Consider the following 19,223-nt stretch of genomic DNA (forward strand, 5'->3'; position numbering starts at 1 on the left):
CCTTGTTATTGTTTATGTTTTTAGCCACGCCCCTTTGTGTGACGTATTTTGTTATGATTCCACCCCTTTTGTGACGTGTTTTTGTTTACAGTGTAACCCCTCCCCATTTATGACACCAATACCTAACCCTAACCCCCAGCCCCAACCACCCCTCCCACCCCTACCCAAAATGCCGGAACTCCTTTTTAAATGAAGTACTTTAAGGTCATGGTGAGGCAACCCCCAGTGAACCCGAAAGCCTCATCCCGGTAGCACGGTTTCAAAAGACGTACCCGCCGGTTGTGACACCCGTGGTCTTTCACACGGGGACGTAGTAACGACAAACACAACAGACCCACAATCCCTTTCGGTATGAATAATTATGACGTCATAATTACTTGTCAGAGGAACTTCACATGGTGCGTTTTACACAGCCTGTTTAAAAGCAGTATACAAGCAAAGAGAGCCCCCGACATGAGGGATTTTTTTACAGAGATGTTAAAATAAAATAAAAACTATATTTGCGAAGAAAATTAACTTTCTTGTACATGAGTTAACTATCTTACAAAGACAGAAGCTAAAGGAATGAGGAAGCAACTTCTGTGGCTCGTACACGTTTGCTTTCACAAGATTAAAAGTAAAAATAATTAACAGGAATGGGAGTCTGTCAACATAACAATAGTGGATTCCAAATAATGACATTTCTTTACACACAGCAGGGGTTGTATAAACAATATAGAGACATGGCCGGGCACATCATGGTTGGGAGATATGTCCAGACATATTCTGGATATTGGTACACATGCGCACAGAGACAGCCAAATCACGTGCCAGGGCCTTGACTAAGGAATTTTGAGGTTTTTCTAGTCACTTAAGGCGTAGGTTTCTGAGACCCCAACATGCAGACTGACAATGGAAATAATAAGAGGTTTGCAGATCCTTCTACACCGTGGGGCGAGGGAAGGCCTGTTCTGAAAGATTGCCATAAAATATGTTGCACTAAGTTCGGTGGTGAACGAGAGTTCTTCAGACCTATTTTGTATGGATGCCGGCTGTCCTGCTGTAACGTGAAAGACTATGAAGATGGCGGAGGCTGTGATGTATGTTGTCGCCAGGACCTGGTAACGGCCAAGAGAAGCGGCTTATCACAAGACATTGCTGCTGCAAGTTGTAAGTAAAGATATTTTATATATTCGAAGGGAGGTTTGGAGATAATCCAGCTATCGCTGTGATAAGTAATGAATTAATATATTTTTCCAGGTGTTATTCCAGGGTGTGACTATAACAAGAAGGACTCCTTAACACCAAACTTACCAACCGGTGAAGAAACTGCAGAGGGGAGCATAGGTAAATGAAACTAAATAGACTTTTTACTAAGTGTATTGATGATAATTGTATATGATAAATGGAGGGGATGTGGGGGAATGCGGTTAGTTTTAGTAATGGGGTATTCTTTATATTTAAACAGAAGCGGTTCCTGGATATAACTATGACATGATTTTTAGAAGCACCTCCAGTGAGGAAGACGCTACAGACGACTTCCCGTATTATCGAAGACCTACGAAGTATATCACTAGAAACATCTCCAGTGAGGAAGAAGCCACAGATGACTTCCCGTGTTATCGAAACCCTACGAAGTATACCACCAGTACGTTTACTGAGGATATTAATGATGATGTTAAACCCGTGATTCTGAAGAGTCGTGATTACCCCATTTGGCTACCAAGGGTTGGTAAAAGGGACTTTTCAAACGATGACAACGAAGCTGTAGGATGTGCATGTGGGGGTGTTGATTGCATCTGTACGGCAACTACAGAGGTTGATGAGGACGATGATGACGTGGTTGTCTATTATGCTGGCTCTGATGACGGATATTATTCTGCTAACCAAGTTCGTGAGAGCATGTTGTAAATTACAAATAAAAGGTTTATGTTAAAGAGCAACATGTGTTATATTGTACGGGTTAACGGTGCAGGATGAAGTATAAGAAGGTACTGAAGGAATTGTATTATAGACCAGAAAGTACGGGCAGCTATGGGGGTGCAACATCGCTATTTAACGCGGGGCGGAAGAGCATTAAAAACTTAACGCTGAAACAGGTCAAAGAATGGCTGTCTGGGCAAGATGCCTACGTCCTTCATAAACCCACAAGAATTAATTTTCCTAGGAATGCAACAATAGTATCTTGCATAGACTGCCAGTGGCAAGCAGACCTTGTGGATTTAACAGGATTTGCCTTTGAAAACAATGGCATGAAATTTATCTTAACAGTGATCGATGTGCTATCCAAATATGCCTGGGCTGTCTGTTTATTTGATAAGACTGGACGGGGGGTTGCCGAGGCGTTTCAGAGCATCTTCCAAACAGGAAGGGCTCCTAGAAAGTTACAGACAGATGCTGGAAAAGAATTCTTAAACAGGCCTCTGAAGATGCTTTTGGAACGTTATGGCATACATCACTTTGTGACACATAGTGAAACTAAAGCAGCAGTTATAGAGAGATTTAATCGCACTCTGAAAAATAAAATATGGAGGTATTTTACAGCTAAAAATACTCACAGGTATGTGGATGTGTTACCAGCTCTCATGCAGGGCTACAATAGCTCTTACCATCGTAGTATCCAGATGGCCCCCAAGACGGTAAGCTGCTCTAATGAAAAAGACATTTGGCTACGTCTATATGGAAAAAGGTTAAAAGCAGTCAGAAAGTTTAAAGACTTTAAGGTGGGGGATCATGTTAGGATATCCAGACTAAAGGATAAGTTTGAAAAGGGTTATCACCAAACCTTTACAGAGGAAATATTTATTATCAAGGAAAAGCTACCAAGGGGGGAAAGAACTGTATATAAATTAATGGATTATGCAGAGGATGTCGTCCAGGGAACCTTTTACCCAGAAGAGATGCAAAAGATACCTAATGACCAAGAGCGTGTCTATAGAATTGAAAAAATAGTCCGAAAAAGAGGGAAGGGTAAACAAAGAGAATTTCTAGTTAAATGGAATGGTTGGCCAGAGAAGTTCAACAGTTGGGTTAAGGCTACTGAAGTACAACATCTTTGACATGTCGGGTTTCTATATTACACTACCCAGCAATGCATCAGCGGCTGCGTTTCCCAACAACAAAAATTCTAATTTTACTATTCAATTAGCGAGATCGTTGGATCTTTCAGGGCCGTGGGAAGTAGGTCTAGCAGAGATACAATATCCGCATAGCTGGCATACATTAACATCTCCTGGATATTTTGAAATTGCTAATGAGAGAAAGAAATGGCATTTTTCTTTGAGAAGCGGGTACTATAACAGCATCCGACAACTGTTAGAAAATATGAATAAACTTATATCAAATGCCAAGGATGGACCTAAGACAACCCTATATTATGATTCAGTGGGTCGGAAAATTAATCTTAAAGGAGATGAACCTCATACCATTCTGGTTAGCGGTGAACTTGGACAGCTGTTAGGTATGTTTCCTGGATTCAACACCTTATATGTTTACACAGACATTGTAGAGCTCCAGATAGTAGGTGACTTCTATGTGCCGTTACTACGCTGTGTACCTGTGCAGGGGCAAGACAATGATTTCATAACTGTGACCTATGACCGTCCACATTATGTGCCAGTCAGCAAACATCACATCGATACCGTTACTATAGAAATCAAAACCGACCAGGACAAAAACGTGCATTTTTATCACGGTAAGGTGATTGTCAAGCTTCATTTCAGGCCTCAGAAAAGTGAAGGATGGTCGTGATAAAGAAGTGCGGGAGCCCTCAAGCCTATGTAGACTACTACCGGGCACAGGCGGGAAATGGCCTACCGGGTTTTCGAGGAGCCCCTGTTATGTATGGTACCGGTATAGGGGGCCTGTTCCGGGGACTTTTTCGAAAAGCGATGCCTTTACTGAGGAGAGGCCTAGAAATCATTAAACCTCACATGAAAGCGGCTGCTAATAACATTGTCAGAGATGTGTCAGGACGGCTTGTATCACGTGTTGTAGGGGCGGGGCAGGAGGGGTCTGGTATGGCTGTAATCAGGAAGAAACGTTCTGTTGGACCACCTATGCCTCCTCCTAAAAAGAGGAAGGTTGCGAAAAAGCCACGCCATACAAAGAGGAAACGTTCACAAGGAAGGAAGCGCAGTGACAAACAGAACATCTTCTAATATAAAATGGCGTTTATCCACGAGGCTTCAGAGGAATGCATCAAATCAGAGCTAGATCTTTTTCAACTGGCACCTACGCAAACAAGCATTGAAAACTGCACGTACATCGAGATCCCCCCTTTATCAGCGCTGACACCGAATGCACCCTTGGAATTTTTTATAACCGGACACGGCGAGCATTACACGGATTTAAACAATACTCTGCTGTATGTGAGCTGCAAAATTGTAAAGGCTGATGGCACGGATATCGACGATGGTGCAAGAGTCAGCCTTGTCAATTACCCCATAGCATCATTGTTCAATCAGGTGGATGTCACATTAGGGGATCGCGTGATTACACAGAGTCACCATTGCTACGCCTACAGAGCAATTATTGAACTTGTTCTGAATTATGGTGGAGATGCCCTGAGCACCCAATTTTCAGCGGGTGGTTTTTACAAGGATGATGCAACACTCATGGAGAACACACTGTTGACCGCTGCTGGTAACTCCGGTTTCAGAGCGAGAGCTAGACATACAGCCGGAAGTCGTAAATGGGATCTGCTAGGACCATTGCATAGTGATCTATTTTTTCAAGACAGGCTATTGATTAACGGTGTGGATGTGAGCATTAAACTCTCAAGAAGTAAAAACGAGTTCTGCCTGATGAGAGATGGTAATGAAAATTACAAAGTACAGATCCTGGGCGCATCTCTCTTTGTAAAACGTGTAAAAGTATCCCCTGGTGTACGGTTGGGCCATGCGGAGGCGCTGCTTACCTCTAACGCCAAATACCCTATTGATCGTGTAGGCATGAAGGTTTACAGCATTCCTGCAGGCAGTCTTGTGTGTAATCAGGAAAACCTATTTCTAGGACAGTTACCTAAACAGTTAGTGATCGGCTTCGTGGACAACGCTGCATTTAGTGGTAATTATGAAAGAAACCCTTTCAATTTTCAGCACTATAATGTCAACTTTTGCGCCCTGTATTGTGACGGTGAACAAATTCCTGCAAAACCCCTTCAACCCGATTATGAACATAACCTTTTTGTGAGAGAATATATGCAATTGTTACAGACTTCCGGTAAATCCATGAAAGACCGTTCTGTGCTGATTAACCGTGAGGAGTTTAACAATGGTTATACATTATATTGTTTTGATTTGAACCCTGATCAAGGTTGCTCAGAGCACTATTCCCTGATCAAGAATGGCAACCTGAGGGCGGAAATTAGATTTGCTGTGCCCCTCCCCAATACCGTCAACATGATACTCTATGCAATCTTTGAAAATCTTATTGAAATAAGCCACACACGCAACGTCCTATATGATTACATGTAAGAAATGGACACTATACAGATACTACGGGTGTTGTCTGGAAATGCTCTCTTTCTAGGCGTATACCCCAGCGATTTGTTACCCAAGAGAAAAATCTCAAAGAGGCCTTTCGGGCTAATTGTGAACACGCATCCAAGAACTTTACCGGGGCAGCACTGGCTCGCATTCTACTTTCCGACTCACAGTTATGGCGAATTTTTTGACTCCTACGGAAGATCACCAGACAGCTCTGACTTCCCCGTTGACATCGTGAGGTTTTTAGAACTGCAAGCTAAGACATACACATACCATACTCTTCAACTGCAGAACCCCCTGGCAATAACCTGTGGACAGCATTGTTTGTTTTATCTAATTAAGCGCATGAGAGGATTACCTTATGAAGATATTTTGAAGCTATACTCTGAAAAAGATGACAAAAACGATCAAATGGTGAAGCAGTTTGTAGTAAATATGAAGACTGGAAGAACCAGCACGTGTAACCAATACCGTTGTCTGCAGACATGTATGGCACATTATAAAATAAACACAAAACATTAAACGTATTGCTTGTTTTACAGTGTTTTATTTATTCACAAATGGAGCCAGTCACCAAAATTTAGAACATTTTTAGGAGCTGACACAGAGCCTACAGTAGGATCAGCCATAGCAGAGGGTGATTTTGTAGAACTTACAAGCTTAATGGGCCCTGTCTCTTTCAGCTTTTCAAGCTGCTCTTTAACAACATTAGAACCTAGCAAGCCCGTTGGAACATTCATCTCTGCCATAGCCGACAGAAACTCGTTCCAGCCCTTAGGGTAATATTTTGCAGTACGCGAGCGTTGTTGAGAAACCCCTTTGACCAGGTCTGCTATGTTAGTGCCAGGAACCTTAGTACCCCTATATAAAATGGTTCCATAATCATCCCATCCCAAAATGTCTTGATGCTGTTTCATTTTGTTCAACAAAAGAGAGGCATTTTTCTTGTAACGCGTGCTCACTCCCTCTAATATCTCCTGCGTTGTTGGATCCGTGGTGGAGAGTGGTGGTGCAGGGGCCGGCACAGCAGTGTCTTGTTTAAATGTTTCTGGAGCTTGAATAAATTTCAGAATGTCTTTCTCAGAGTCATTTTGTCTGGTCAGCCTTAGAAATCTCTGCAACACGTTGTTGTACAGTTTTATCTTGTCGTCTTCACTTATATCTGTTTTCTGAAGAATGGTCCTCATATCATCATCCAATCGGCTAACGGTAGTAGTGCCTATTGTAGGTGCCCGTCCATGTAACTGCTCCATCTGATGCTTTGGCACCAAATACATTTTTTCTGCATATTCCATGTTTACTGGCCTAATAGACTAGTCAGCAATGGTATAGCAGCACCCAATAACGGAGCTATAAAACCACCTGACTGAAGAATAACCTGTTTCTTCTTTTTCAGCGAGATCTTTTTATCACTCAGCTTTTTAATACAGTCTTTCTTTCTCTTTAAATTTTGATATTGTGAAGGCTTCAGAGGCAGGTTACCTTTTAAAGTGTTCAGAGCTATTTCAGCAATGGCCCCCACCAGGTCATTATTAGCATTGCATAAGATGGCCTTTCTCTGCTTTGGGCCGGCCTTTACTAAGATTTTTAGAACCCCCCAATTTCTGCGCACCCTCTCAGACATCCTGGATGAATTGGGGGCTCTCCAATTACAGCAGTTACTTTTTACCCTTCTTTTTGATAGTATAAACTACCGGCCAATCAGGCGGGTAGATCCCAGTTCTCAGCCTAAAGTTTTCTGGAGTGGTGGCAGATAGATCAACTAAAAGATACCCATGGGGTTTGCTAGTTGCATCTTGGAACACTTCTAAAAAGAACCTCGTGCTGGAGGGATACATTTGACGTGCCAATGTGACCACTTGCATCTGGTCACGGGGGCATCGGAATAGCACCAAATATTTTGCATTTAGAGTTATTGTTCTCATTTTCTTACCCTGAAAAAACAGGTTTTGAAGTATGAGAATAATGCTAAGATTTTTGTGATGAACGTACTGTGTGAAGGCCTTCTCTATTTGCTCACTTTCACCAGCAGAAGCCATGAGATCATCTACCACTGCTAAATTGGTTTGATTTGGTGGAAACAACTCAGCATCTTCAAAAGAGTCAGGAAGCCCCTCCACAAATTTAATATTGGGAAATTTATTAAGCAATTCTTTGTACAGAGGTTGCCAACAGTTATAAAACCATATAATATTTTGAGGCATTTCAGATAATACATGTTCACCATGTTCTAACATTTGTTTTATAAAATACGATTTTCCTGAATTGGAAGGTCCACTTATAATACATGAGAAAGGATGTACAAATTGTGCACTGTTTTTCATCATACTTAATAACCGTAAGGCAGCGTACAATAATCCTCTCTATTGAGCACCCTTTTATTATAGTTAACTTTTAGAGTTTTCCTGAGCACCCGTGTTTCCAATGCCCACTGTTTCTTAATCCTAACAATTCCAGGCTGCTGTACCCGAATCTCTTTCTTTTCCTCACCCCCTGTTAGGCAATAATCATCAATCAGCTCTTTCAGAGTTTCAAAATTAATTTTTACACAGTTGGCACTATTTAATGTCAACCCCTTCACCTTTAACACAGTTGCACCGTTTGACAAAGCATACCCGTAGGTCTTTGGCCCAACTGCTGCAAACTCCGTGATTGAAGTGTTTGGGGGAATCTCACTTGTCAACTGTCCTAAATAATCCCCTAGCGAAGGTGACCACGCCCCCTCTCTGCTAATAAAAATGACAGAATCGGTGTCGTGATAGAGACATCTGTCCCCCAAGCGATCCAATAACGTGTATAATTCTAGCCGTGCATAAGCAGTTGTAAAACTGGCAATGAACACATTTGTACACGTTGACTTAGTAGGTTGGTTTTTGGCGGTTTTCCACGTTACAACGGCTGCTTCATCATCCAAAAATTCGCAGGAGGACACTTCGTAATAGGGAACAAAAAGATATTGAAATAATTCTTCAGGTTCTGTCACCACAGATGTTGTCATATGATTGGTACTCTGGCCAAATTTACCCCACAATGAGTTTAAAAACAGTTTAGCAATCTGTCTTTTAGCAGGATTGACTTCAATATGTTCCCTGCGTAAAAGGACACCTTCCTTCTTTTCATAATCCCGAACATACCGCTCTTTATCTTCCTCTGTTCTGCACCAATCGGGATACCCGCTAGCCTCCTGTTTTTGACGGAGATGCATGTTAATATAACCTGAAAACAAGTTTTTTGACTTCCTTTCAAAATGCCAAACTTCGTAGATCTCTGCAATTCTGTAGCCTTTCTCTAGAGCCACATTCAATTCTACAGTACACCATGTGCCGGTTAGGGCTCTTTCCTCATCGTTATGGAGGCATTCTGTGACTTGTTGATTTTCCGTACAAGTTGCACACAGACTAAACATTAATTTTCCGCCTGCCTTATGCGGCAGTACAGGAAAGTATAGGCCTCTCGGAGTGTACACTTTAACTTTTGCAAGTCCAAAATACTGTTTTATATCCCCAAAGTTTTGGTAGATTATTTCAGGGTGACCTATCGGATACATCTTGTTCTTGTTCACAAAGGGGTACAAGCTTGTAAAATCATAATACAAGATTTGTTCTCCCTGTTTTGGTTTATAGTACAGGCATGTGGCGTTTGTTCTACCCCCAAAAAAGGCATCTCTGGGATTCAAGGGTGTTGGGATTTTACTATCTGTTAGAAATTGTTTCAATCCCGCATCTCTCTTCATCAGGCCGCTCCATTCATGTTCCCAGATGTTTCGTACTACAAAACCTAAACTATGTAGGTAATCTTCTTTAGCCATAGTGCGAGCATGCAACATGCCATAGGTTGAATCAAGCAGACTATTGAAGTCCTGGGGCTTGTAGCATATAGGGCATCCATGAAAAAAACAACCATAAAATTCAAACGCTGTGGGTATCCCGTTTATGACGGCAAAACCATCCAAAAAATAGATACCTACTTGCTTTTCACCACCTTGCAGTGCATGTTGGATGTTGATCCCTTCTGTATGCTCTATATACATCAACCACTGTATAGAGCAAGCAGAAAAGCTTTTCTTGCTTTTCTGGTAATTGTCCAAAGGCGCCAGTGCGATTGTGTTCTTCTTTAAAAACATGAATCGGTACTGTGCCATACAAATTGAAGCTAATGTCACATACTGGAAAGGATCAATGCAGTGAATCTCTCTCTCTTCAAGAATATCTCCCCCCCTCCCTGTGAAACATTCTCTACTTGTCATTTCCATAACTTGTTCTCTAAACTTATTGCAGGCCCTCCGTAATATTTTTACATCCTCTTTGCAATAGTATGCAAGCTCTTTTTTGAGGTTAAATGCTGTATCTTTATTAGCCGCATACCATTTCTCAAAGTCCTCTCTCTCACCAGGCATCATGGTATCAGGACTATAATACCTGGCTTCTGGCAAAGTTCCAACATACTCTTGATTCTCTGTAGTGTTGAACAAATGAGGGAAATAACCCTTGGAGCCTTGAAAACCCATAGCTTTTGGCATTTTACTAAGCTTCATTGGTAAAAAAGAAAGGCTGTCAATAAAACGTATGTGAAACATAGGTAGGGTTATGCATAACAGTTTGCCTCCTTGAGTTAAGAGTTTTACCTTCACCTTTTCACGAATCAACTGCCTGAGGATTAGGTAACCATCATAACTCTTGGAGTTGTGGGCTATGAATGTGGAACCCTTAAACTTAGGCTGCACAAACGTTTTCACAAATTCCTCCAGACATTTAACTCCGGACCATTCCCACTTTCTAACCTCTTGACCATCCAGCATGTCCATAGCATACACATAATTTGGTATGTGTGTTCCTGTTTCTTGACAACATTCAAAATCATACACAATGTAACTGGCACCGATATTTGGTTTGTAAAGCCTTTTCAGAAAACATAAGTGACCTACCAAGTTATCTACTACAGCATCACACTGCCCGCACGTTACCTTCTTACATTCGGTGTGTGGGGCCGGCACATAGATACCACACCTAGAACAAAACACATTAGCTTCACAACTAATTTTTCCTTCCGAAGCCAGCCTTTCATGCATTTCAAGACATGACTTAGATCTGCAAAGCGTTTTGCACGTTTGGCACTTCACACTCCTTCCTGGCAATTTGCGGCATTCTGAGCCTGTGCAGGCTCGACAAAAATATTGACAATCATGCTTAAATTTATGGTGATATGCTGTGTGGCACATCTTGCAGAAGTAACGAGCACCCATGAAGCCTTTTATGTTTTTTACACCGTAGTAATGACTGTCGTGTAACAGCATAAACTCTACTCTTACTTCCAGGGACCCTCCTGTTACAAAAAATCTCCAACCCCCTTCATGGTAAAACACGATCTTTATAGTTATACCGAAGTAGTCCTCAAATAAGTGTATCTGTGAAAAGTCAATTCTGTGATCTGTAGGAATACCCAGGGTTTTATGTAGGGCCACAGCTCTGGTAATAATTTCTTGTTTAGTAGACGTCCCGTTATCTAACAATGTCAGCAGGCTGCCTGCAAAACACAGAAACATCCCCTCCACATTGAAATCAATCAGGTGCTGTTTTTTCTTCTCCAATACCTTACTGAATAGAACTGTTCCTAATTTCCTAAGACCTCCACCCTCCCGGTTCTTCACAATAGTGACTGTAAATTCCAAAGAATTCCTCCACAAGAGTTCAACGTTGCTCTGTAATAAATTCTCTACATAACTAAGGAACTGATCAGCATTTAAATCCTCCAGATGCCTCCTAACACTAAATAAGGGCCTCCCTAATTCCTCAGCATCCATCCGCAATTGTATAAAATCATTGGGCCTTATCTCCCTGGAAATACGGTTCAAAAGGCCCTGTATCTCATTATGAATAATATCTATAGCTTGCGTGAATGATTGAACATATTCCATATTTACAAATCTATAACGCTCATAGTATTCTGTCGCCGTGAAATTCTCAAAGTTTCTATGCCATGCTTGCATTCTTTCGAGGAACACCTCTGGGATTTCTGTTGCACTTAGCGTGGCTGAGTCTTCCAATGCCTCCCCCTCATCTGCTGATTGGGTTCCTGACATAACATCCTCTTCACTGGTATTGTCACTGTCTGTTACCGTCCTCTGAGGGATGTCAGCCCACATTCTTGACTTTTTACAAACAGGCTCTACATAAATAAATAAAAAAAAGACATTTTGAGAATCTTTTACTGTTTAATAACTTCAAATATCCCTATTTACTAATACTTTTTGCATTTAAATTAACCTTGTATTCCACGAGATGTTGATGGTTGGGGTTCATTTTCCATCCCTTGTAAATCCTGTGCAGGGCTTGACGGGTGCTGCTGTGGTGCAATACTCTGTCGATCGCTTTGTGGCCTTGGAAAATCAGCAGAGAACTGTTCGCTGTCACTATCTGTAGATTCGTAATTAGCAGTTAGGTTAGGTTTCTTACTTATTATAGTGCAAAGAATATATTAAAACAGCCTGGAAATATATATAAGTACTGCTTTTTCTAATGCATGTATCTACATAACAGATCCTACCTTGCATATCCATTTCTTGTGAGCCTTGTGTTATGTCCTGCCCCTGTGTTGTTCTTGCTTGTGGACCACCTCCCGATTGTACAGGGGTGGCACTGATGTTTGGAAACCATGTCTGCAACTGTCTATTCCACCATTCTAAAAAAGGAACGTAGAACCGTGAGTGTGCCTCTTTTTCACATATTTATTACAATAAATACTACTAAATACAGCATTACACATAACCACACCACCCATATTGCTGTTAGGTTTATCTCTTTATTACACTCTATAACAACATACATCTTTTTAAAGCAATACTTATCTTGTAAAATAAATAACAAACCTTCTAATTCGCTTTCTTGTGACCCTTGTAATGTAGCAACTCCATGGGCTCCACTATAGGAAAACTCTTGAGAGTCCTCAGGTAGAGTTAACAAGGCAAACAATTCATCATTAATGTCACTCCAATCTAAAAGAAAAATCAATTCATATAATTGTACTTCTTGCTACAGAAAACTATAACCTTAATAAATTAAATGTCTAGTTTGAAACCTGCCCCTCCAGCACCATCCCCCTTACACACTCATTTTTTGATAACCTTTCATCATAAGTCCTGACAAACTTTACCATTTAAACAGTAGTTATGTCTGTATATTAATTAACATACCTTCTATTTCCCCTTGTAACTGATTTGCATTCATGTATAAATTATATTGTGAATCTGTAGGCATGGTGAGATTTGCGTATAACTCATCTTCCTCACACTCTGAAACAATAGTTGAAATGTAATAGAGGCTCTGCAGATAGACAAAACGACCACCCTGCCCCCCCCCACTCCCCAATCTATAGATTTACCCAGAAAAGAAAAAATAATACCTTCACATGCTTTCACACATTGCGAATCTGTCACCTCCTCCTAATAAACACATAATGGTTGATATTACATATATATATATATATATATATATATATATATATATATATATATATATATATATATATATATTGAAGATCTATATTTTAAATAGTTATAGAAGTACTCACATTAGCTTCTGCCATTCTGAAGCAGTCTTCTTCTATGGTCAGCCGTGCACAGTGTCTGAGGTTAATTGACCACCAACGTCTTATCAGCTTTTAAACAGCTATATCACACCTTTCCAATAGTGTTGACGTAGAACGTATTCCTACAAACCTATTGGTGTTCCTGAAACCATGCCCCTAAAATTTGCTTTCTGTATAACCAATATCCCCCACCCCTCCTGAGAATTCTAAATGTCCTTTTACCAATAGGAAATAACAACAGACTTCAAAAATTCTTCATTTTGTAGCTTTTATTAGAAACACAAAATTTTACATTAACATGCACTTATAATCAAGTTTTGTAACAGTTTGACATATCAGTCTTTTTAAAGATATAGGTGTCTCATCGCATATCTTTTTCATTAATAAGAGTGGTTCCTTTGATTTTTCAATGCTTTCTATAAACGCCTTGACTTCATTTAAGGTGTCTCTTGTGAAATATAATTTACTCATTTTGTCTGAAATATTAATAATTAGCCATACAATTTGAGGTCTAGATATTTGAAGACACATGCTTTTAATAAGGCTTGCTTCATCGGTTCCGTCCGTTTGGTCTTCATTTTGCAGGCATCCCATTAAACAATGCTGGAGAATTTTGATAATACAGTTCTTGACAATTTGCAACAACCCTGTATTCAGTTGTGGTGCCAGTTCTGAAAAAAAGACATATCTTACAACATATATTCTATTTTTTTTCAAATCGTGAAACTTTTTTTGTTTTTTTGTTTACATATAATGCATACCTTCATTGTTTGGTGGCTGACAGAATCGACAATAACATATCTTAACCGGTAAGTCATGTATACTCTCAATGTAAATTTTTTTACAAAGTTTCCTAATTCGCCGGGGTCTCTTTGCTGGCTCTGGTGTCATTTTCACATCGAATAAATCATCAATTGGTTCTTCATTATGAACACTTTTATTATTTCCATTGTCAGCTTGCATGTTGGGGTCTCAGAAGCCTAAGCCTTAAGTGACTAGAAAAAACCTCAAAATTCCTTAGTCAAGGCCCTGGCACGTGATTTGGCTGTCTCTGTGCGCATGTGTACCAATATCCAGAATATGTCTGGACATATCTCCCAACCTGGATGTGCCCGGACACGTCTCTGTATTGTTTATACAACCCCTGCTGTGTGTAAAGAAATGTCATTATTTGGAATCCACTATTGTTATGTTGACAGACTCCCATTCCTGTTAATTATTTTTACTTTTAATCTTGTGAAAGCAAACGTGTACGAGCCACAGAAGTTGCTTCCTCATTCCTTTAGCTTCTGTCTTTGTAAGATAGCTAACTCATGTACAAGAAAGTTAATTTTCTTCGCAAATATAGTTTTTATTTTATTTTAACATCTCTGTAAAAAAATCCCTCATGTCGGGGGCTCTCTTTGCTTGTATACTGCTTTTAAACCGTCTGTGTAAAACGCACCGATGTGAAGTTCCTCTGGCAAGTAATTATGACGTCATAATTATTCATACCGAAAGGGATTGTGGGTCTGTTGTGTTTGTCGTTACTACGTCCCCGTGTGAAAGGCCACGGGTGTCACAACCGGCGGGTGCGTGTTTTGAAACCGTGCTACCGGGGATGAGGCTTTCGGGTTCACTGGGGTTTGCCTCACCATGACCTTAAAGTACTTCATTTAAAAAGGAGTTCCGGCATTTTGGGTAGGGGTGGGAGGGGTGGTTGGGACTGAGGGTTAGGGTTAGGGTTAGGGTTAGGGTTAGGGTTAGGGTTAGGGTTAGGTATTGGTGTCATAAATGGGGAGGGGTTACACTGTAAACAAAAACACGTCACAAAAGGGGTGGAATCATAACAAAATACGTCACACAAAGGGGTGTGGCTAAAAACATAAACAATAACAAGGGGGCGGGGCTTATAAGCCAAATTTTGGTATGTACTCCATACTACTGCCATGGGAAATTATCACTTTTTGATATTGTAAAACATGGTATTCTGTGCTTGAGTTCAAACATTGTTTGGTAAAGTATGAATACTTAAATGAAGAACAAAGCCATAAGGTACATACAACTATCTTTTCCTTAGTCATTAATATTAATTCTCATTATAAACTTTTACTTTACTCAATCCTAATAATGTTTGCTTGAAATGAAATCCTGCTTAATTCAAAGGAGCACATTCACAGTAGTGCTTTTAGGTAGGTTTGACACAAGAAAAAGATGAATTGGGAAAACTAGAATTGTTCAATTTCTTGAATACAGTTTTTGGTTATTTGCACTCAGCTGCTGATGCTTACATGGATAGTTATGGTTTTCTTAGGAATAATATGGAGGGAGTCTACAATTTCATCTTCTAGAATGCTTTTCCAATTTTTTAGGCTAGTCTACAACTGGGATTTCAGGTTTCCAATTTAGCAAAATAGACCCAATTTCTCATCTGCTGTCCTCCTGGACGTCCACTTTTATTGCCACATGGTTCACAGTTCTAGATTATCTTGTACTGAAGGAAGTTTTAGCATGATATGAGGTGCCAATTACTGGCTGATTTCTGGCAGAAGCACTCTTGTCACTAGTCCTTATTTTGCCTTGATTAAGACTCAGTATCGCCATGCCAACTTCAAAATAACAAGGAGAGCCAGGATAGATGCACTACTCCTATCTTGAGCTAGCCAAAGGTCATCAACAAAAGCCACCTCTGTATTTGAAAGGCTGACAATGCCCAGGTCTGACTCCTGACTGGAAGGTGTCCAGATAATATGCTTCTTCCAAGGTCCTCTGAAGCTAGAACCCAACAATCTTCTCAACATCTTTCTCTAAAAAGGGAAAGTTAGAAATTGGACAAAAAACTTGTCCAAACTGAATATATTTAAGTATTGTCTCGTGGAGGAGAAGGTGCCATTTCAGAGGCAGAAACACTATTCCTTTTCAAAAAGGCATTTACTTTATGCATAAATCCACATGTTCTCACTCTTGTAGTTTTGACCAGCCAGGAGGGGCATGCATCTAATACACAGATGGCTGCCCCTACTACTCCAATAACCCCGTTCACTTCTTCAAGAATGATAGGCTTGAACTCCCAAAGGAGGAGAGAGTGTGCCTCTGTTTTCTATGCCTCTGTCACCTCCATAGCTGGAGGTGACTCCTAAGCTGGAGTCCAACTCCCAACAGACCTGAGTGATTTTGTCTACCAGGTAGTGAGAAATGTCATCATAGTGATTCCATAGAAGGTCCATTTCTTTCCTAGCCCAGAGGGGACTGGCTTTTCCTGGGAACCATTAAATGCCTACAGTGGGCCACAGAATAAGGTTAGGGTTTCAAACTCATGCAGTTATCAGGTAATAATAATTTACTCAAGACTGAATAGATAAACAGCAGATAAAGTAATGAAAAGCATCCTTGCTTGATTTTCTTTTCAATAGGAACACATATGAGACAAGTCAAAATCTGATCCGTACTTTGGAGAGACAAGCCAGGTTCCTCAGCCAGTGCCAAGGCCAGAATTTCAAGGATACATACATATATACATATGTATATGTATACAGTATACACACACACACACACACACACACACACACACACATATATATATATTGGAAACAATTATCTGATCTACACACACACAGAGAGAGAGAGAGAGAGAGAGAGAGAGAGAGAGAGAGAGAGAACACCAGAGCAGCAAATCAGATAGTGGTTTCCAACATAGAAACATGGATGCCTCTTAAATTAGGCTGCAGCCAGCTGTCTTTAATTTAAATTTAATTTAATTAATCCCTTACTTGACAAGAAGCCTCACTGAGCAGCAGCTCTGCTCTCTGCTTTGAGGCTGTACTATATCGTCTGACTGATCTGGCTATTCTCATGGGGCTGATGATTTCTGGCTCGATGTCTCCTGAGGCTAAAAATCCATTGTTTCCAATGAAGCAGCACCTTGAAAGTTAAAGTTGGAGTCCTGGGCCATTACATTGCTTCTAAGGCTGAGAGAAGATACTGCTTGTTTTCTTCTTAAGGCTGAGAGAAAGTGAACAGCCCAAGGTTGCCCAATTGATTTTCTTGTGTAAAGCAGGTTTAGACTTCAGGTTTCCCCACTTCTGCTCCAGCACTTTAAAGACTAAATTAACCATGTCTCATTTCATCATTACAGTTGTATTGATTATTGATTTACTTATTTTAAAAAACTTCCTGCCAATATTAACTGGAAGCGACCACTCAAGAATAAAGGAAACCACTGTAAAACAGGACCTCCCTCTTCCAATCATCATAGTCAATCAAGAAGAATATACTGCACAGTAATCCTCAATAGAACCACTTAGTGACCATTCAAGGCCACAATGTTGCTGAAAAAGGTGACTTATGACTAATCCTCACACACCAAAGGCCTCATGGTCAAAATTTTGTATCTTTGGCAACTATGGGGTATTTACAACAGTTGCAGTGTACTGGAGTCATGTGATTTCCATTTGTGACCTTCCCAGGGCAAATCCAACAAAGTCAATGAAGCTTCATTTAACAACTGTGTGATTCACTTAACAATCATGACAAAAATTTATAAAATTGATCCTGACTCATTGCTTTACAACAGAAGTTTCTGACCTAATTATGGCCGGAAGTCAAAGACTGCCTGTAGCATGGTCAACATTACTAAAAGTCTCCCTTAAATGTCCAGAAAGATTGCATTCCCCCCATCCAGGTTCATCAAAAGTCATCTACAAGAATGGCTAACCCTATTTCAGTTCCATGACTTGGTTTGAAGCCCAATATTTGCCCCACAATTTTCTTCAGAATCTTTCTTAAAAGGGGGAGATTGGAAGTTTATTGCCCAACACAGCCAGATCCAAATATAGCCTCTTCAGCCATAATTGCCTGTTCTGAGACTGACATAACTACCCCTTGCTGAGAGGAGTGTTAACCACCACTAGAATCCAATATTCGTGCATTTCCCCTGCATCTTTAAAGGAGCCAAATGGGACATGTATCATATTTCTTTTAACTGTCTCAACAAAAAATAATCTCTGCCAAGTTTACACTGAGCATAAGTCACGTGTGATTCAGAAATAGTTGGTATAAATAATAGGGGTTTTTTCCCTAGGCTGTTGCAAATTAAATATCAATGGGGGATGACAATGCAAAATGTTCCAATTAAATCCAAACATTCACTTATTATCATACCTTCCTAAGTAATTATTGTTCTTTGAATTTTGGCATTTTCTGCTCTAATGATTTAGTGAATTAAACAGTGGTATTTGGCTTTATGTTTTGCAGTGAATCAAATAAAAATGAAAGTGAATAATGAATGGCAGGAGCCTAGAATTGATTGACTACAGTATCTATTCTGGCATTAAAAAGTGCTTTAATATCTTTCCACTGCATATGTTTTCACCTCATATGTGCATATGTTTATGCAGTTTTGGCAAATACATGAAATATGGTAAGTGATGTGGTATAAAACAAACTGCAATCATTTGACTGCTGTGAGGATTGATCCAGAGGTGGGTTGCTCCTGGTTCGGACCAGTTTGGCCGAAGTAGTAGTAGCGGAGATAGGAGCTCAGCCCACTCACCCAGATGCTTCTGCGCATGTGTAGAAGCATTGTGCGCACATACACGAGTGCACACAAGCATGGGCAAACCAGTAGTAAACCGGTTAGCAACCCACCACTGGATTGATATCAACTCTCCACATTCAGAGCCTTCAACTTCAAATGGTCTCCAACTAGTAGTTGCTGAATGAGAACTACCTATATTTTCTTATTTCTTCCTATTTATCCCTGTCTCTAATATCTATGAATAAAAAGAAGCATAAGCATGCACCCAACCACAAACATAAATATAAACATAAATATTCTGGTAAGTACAAGTGAAGAGTTACATGTAATAGCTATAGGTTTCTATTATCCAATATGGTGTCATGGCTGAAATCTAGCTCACCAAAAGCAGCCAAATCACTTTGAAGATGCAACATAATTTTATTTGCATGCTTACAAATAACAGTATCAATTGGACCCCCAGCAAAGCTTTAATACTTTGTTGAGTGTCTGTGAGCAAAAGCAGAACCATGGCTTATATATCTTTGACCCACTACATTGCAAAGCGAAGGAAGGGAAATGTAAAGTAAATGCAGACACAATGGAAATTACATTGTGCATGGCACTGGGATATTTTGAATCTCTATGGCTTTACCTTTCTTCCCAAGTCAGTACAC

At 40.2% G+C, this 19,223-nt stretch overlaps 3 protein-coding genes across 3 annotated transcripts; 2 read left to right on the top strand and 1 right to left on the bottom strand.

Moving 5' to 3' along the window:
• Positions 1 to 301: 301 nt before the first annotated feature.
• LOC116523995 lies at positions 302 to 1,890 on the top strand. Its single transcript, XM_032239089.1, has 3 exons — positions 302 to 1,149; positions 1,240 to 1,326; positions 1,448 to 1,890. Exons 1-3 carry the CDS (start codon positions 879 to 881, stop codon positions 1,888 to 1,890), a joined length of 801 nt encoding a protein of 266 aa, XP_032094980.1. The 5' UTR covers positions 302 to 878.
• A 2,255-nt stretch (positions 1,891 to 4,145) lies between these two features.
• Positions 4,146 to 5,456, top strand: LOC116523996 (uncharacterized protein F54H12.2-like). The gene has a single exon (XM_032239090.1). The coding sequence runs from the start codon at positions 4,146 to 4,148 to the stop codon at positions 5,454 to 5,456; it is 1,311 nt and encodes a 436-aa protein (XP_032094981.1).
• A 2,341-nt stretch (positions 5,457 to 7,797) lies between these two features.
• LOC116523997 lies at positions 7,798 to 12,934 on the bottom strand. Its single transcript, XM_032239091.1, has 6 exons — positions 12,867 to 12,934; positions 12,658 to 12,756; positions 12,334 to 12,459; positions 12,012 to 12,146; positions 11,732 to 11,881; positions 7,798 to 11,633 (listed from the first exon to the last, which is right to left on the bottom strand). Exons 2-6 carry the CDS (start codon positions 12,719 to 12,721, stop codon positions 7,798 to 7,800), a joined length of 4,311 nt encoding a protein of 1,436 aa, XP_032094982.1. The 5' UTR covers positions 12,722 to 12,756; positions 12,867 to 12,934.
• Between the last annotated feature and the right edge of the window lie 6,289 nt (positions 12,935 to 19,223).

Source organism: Thamnophis elegans, chromosome 2 (assembly GCF_009769535.1).
Source record: "Thamnophis elegans isolate rThaEle1 chromosome 2, rThaEle1.pri, whole genome shotgun sequence".
Classification (NCBI taxonomy): Eukaryota; Metazoa; Chordata; class Lepidosauria; order Squamata; family Colubridae; genus Thamnophis; species Thamnophis elegans.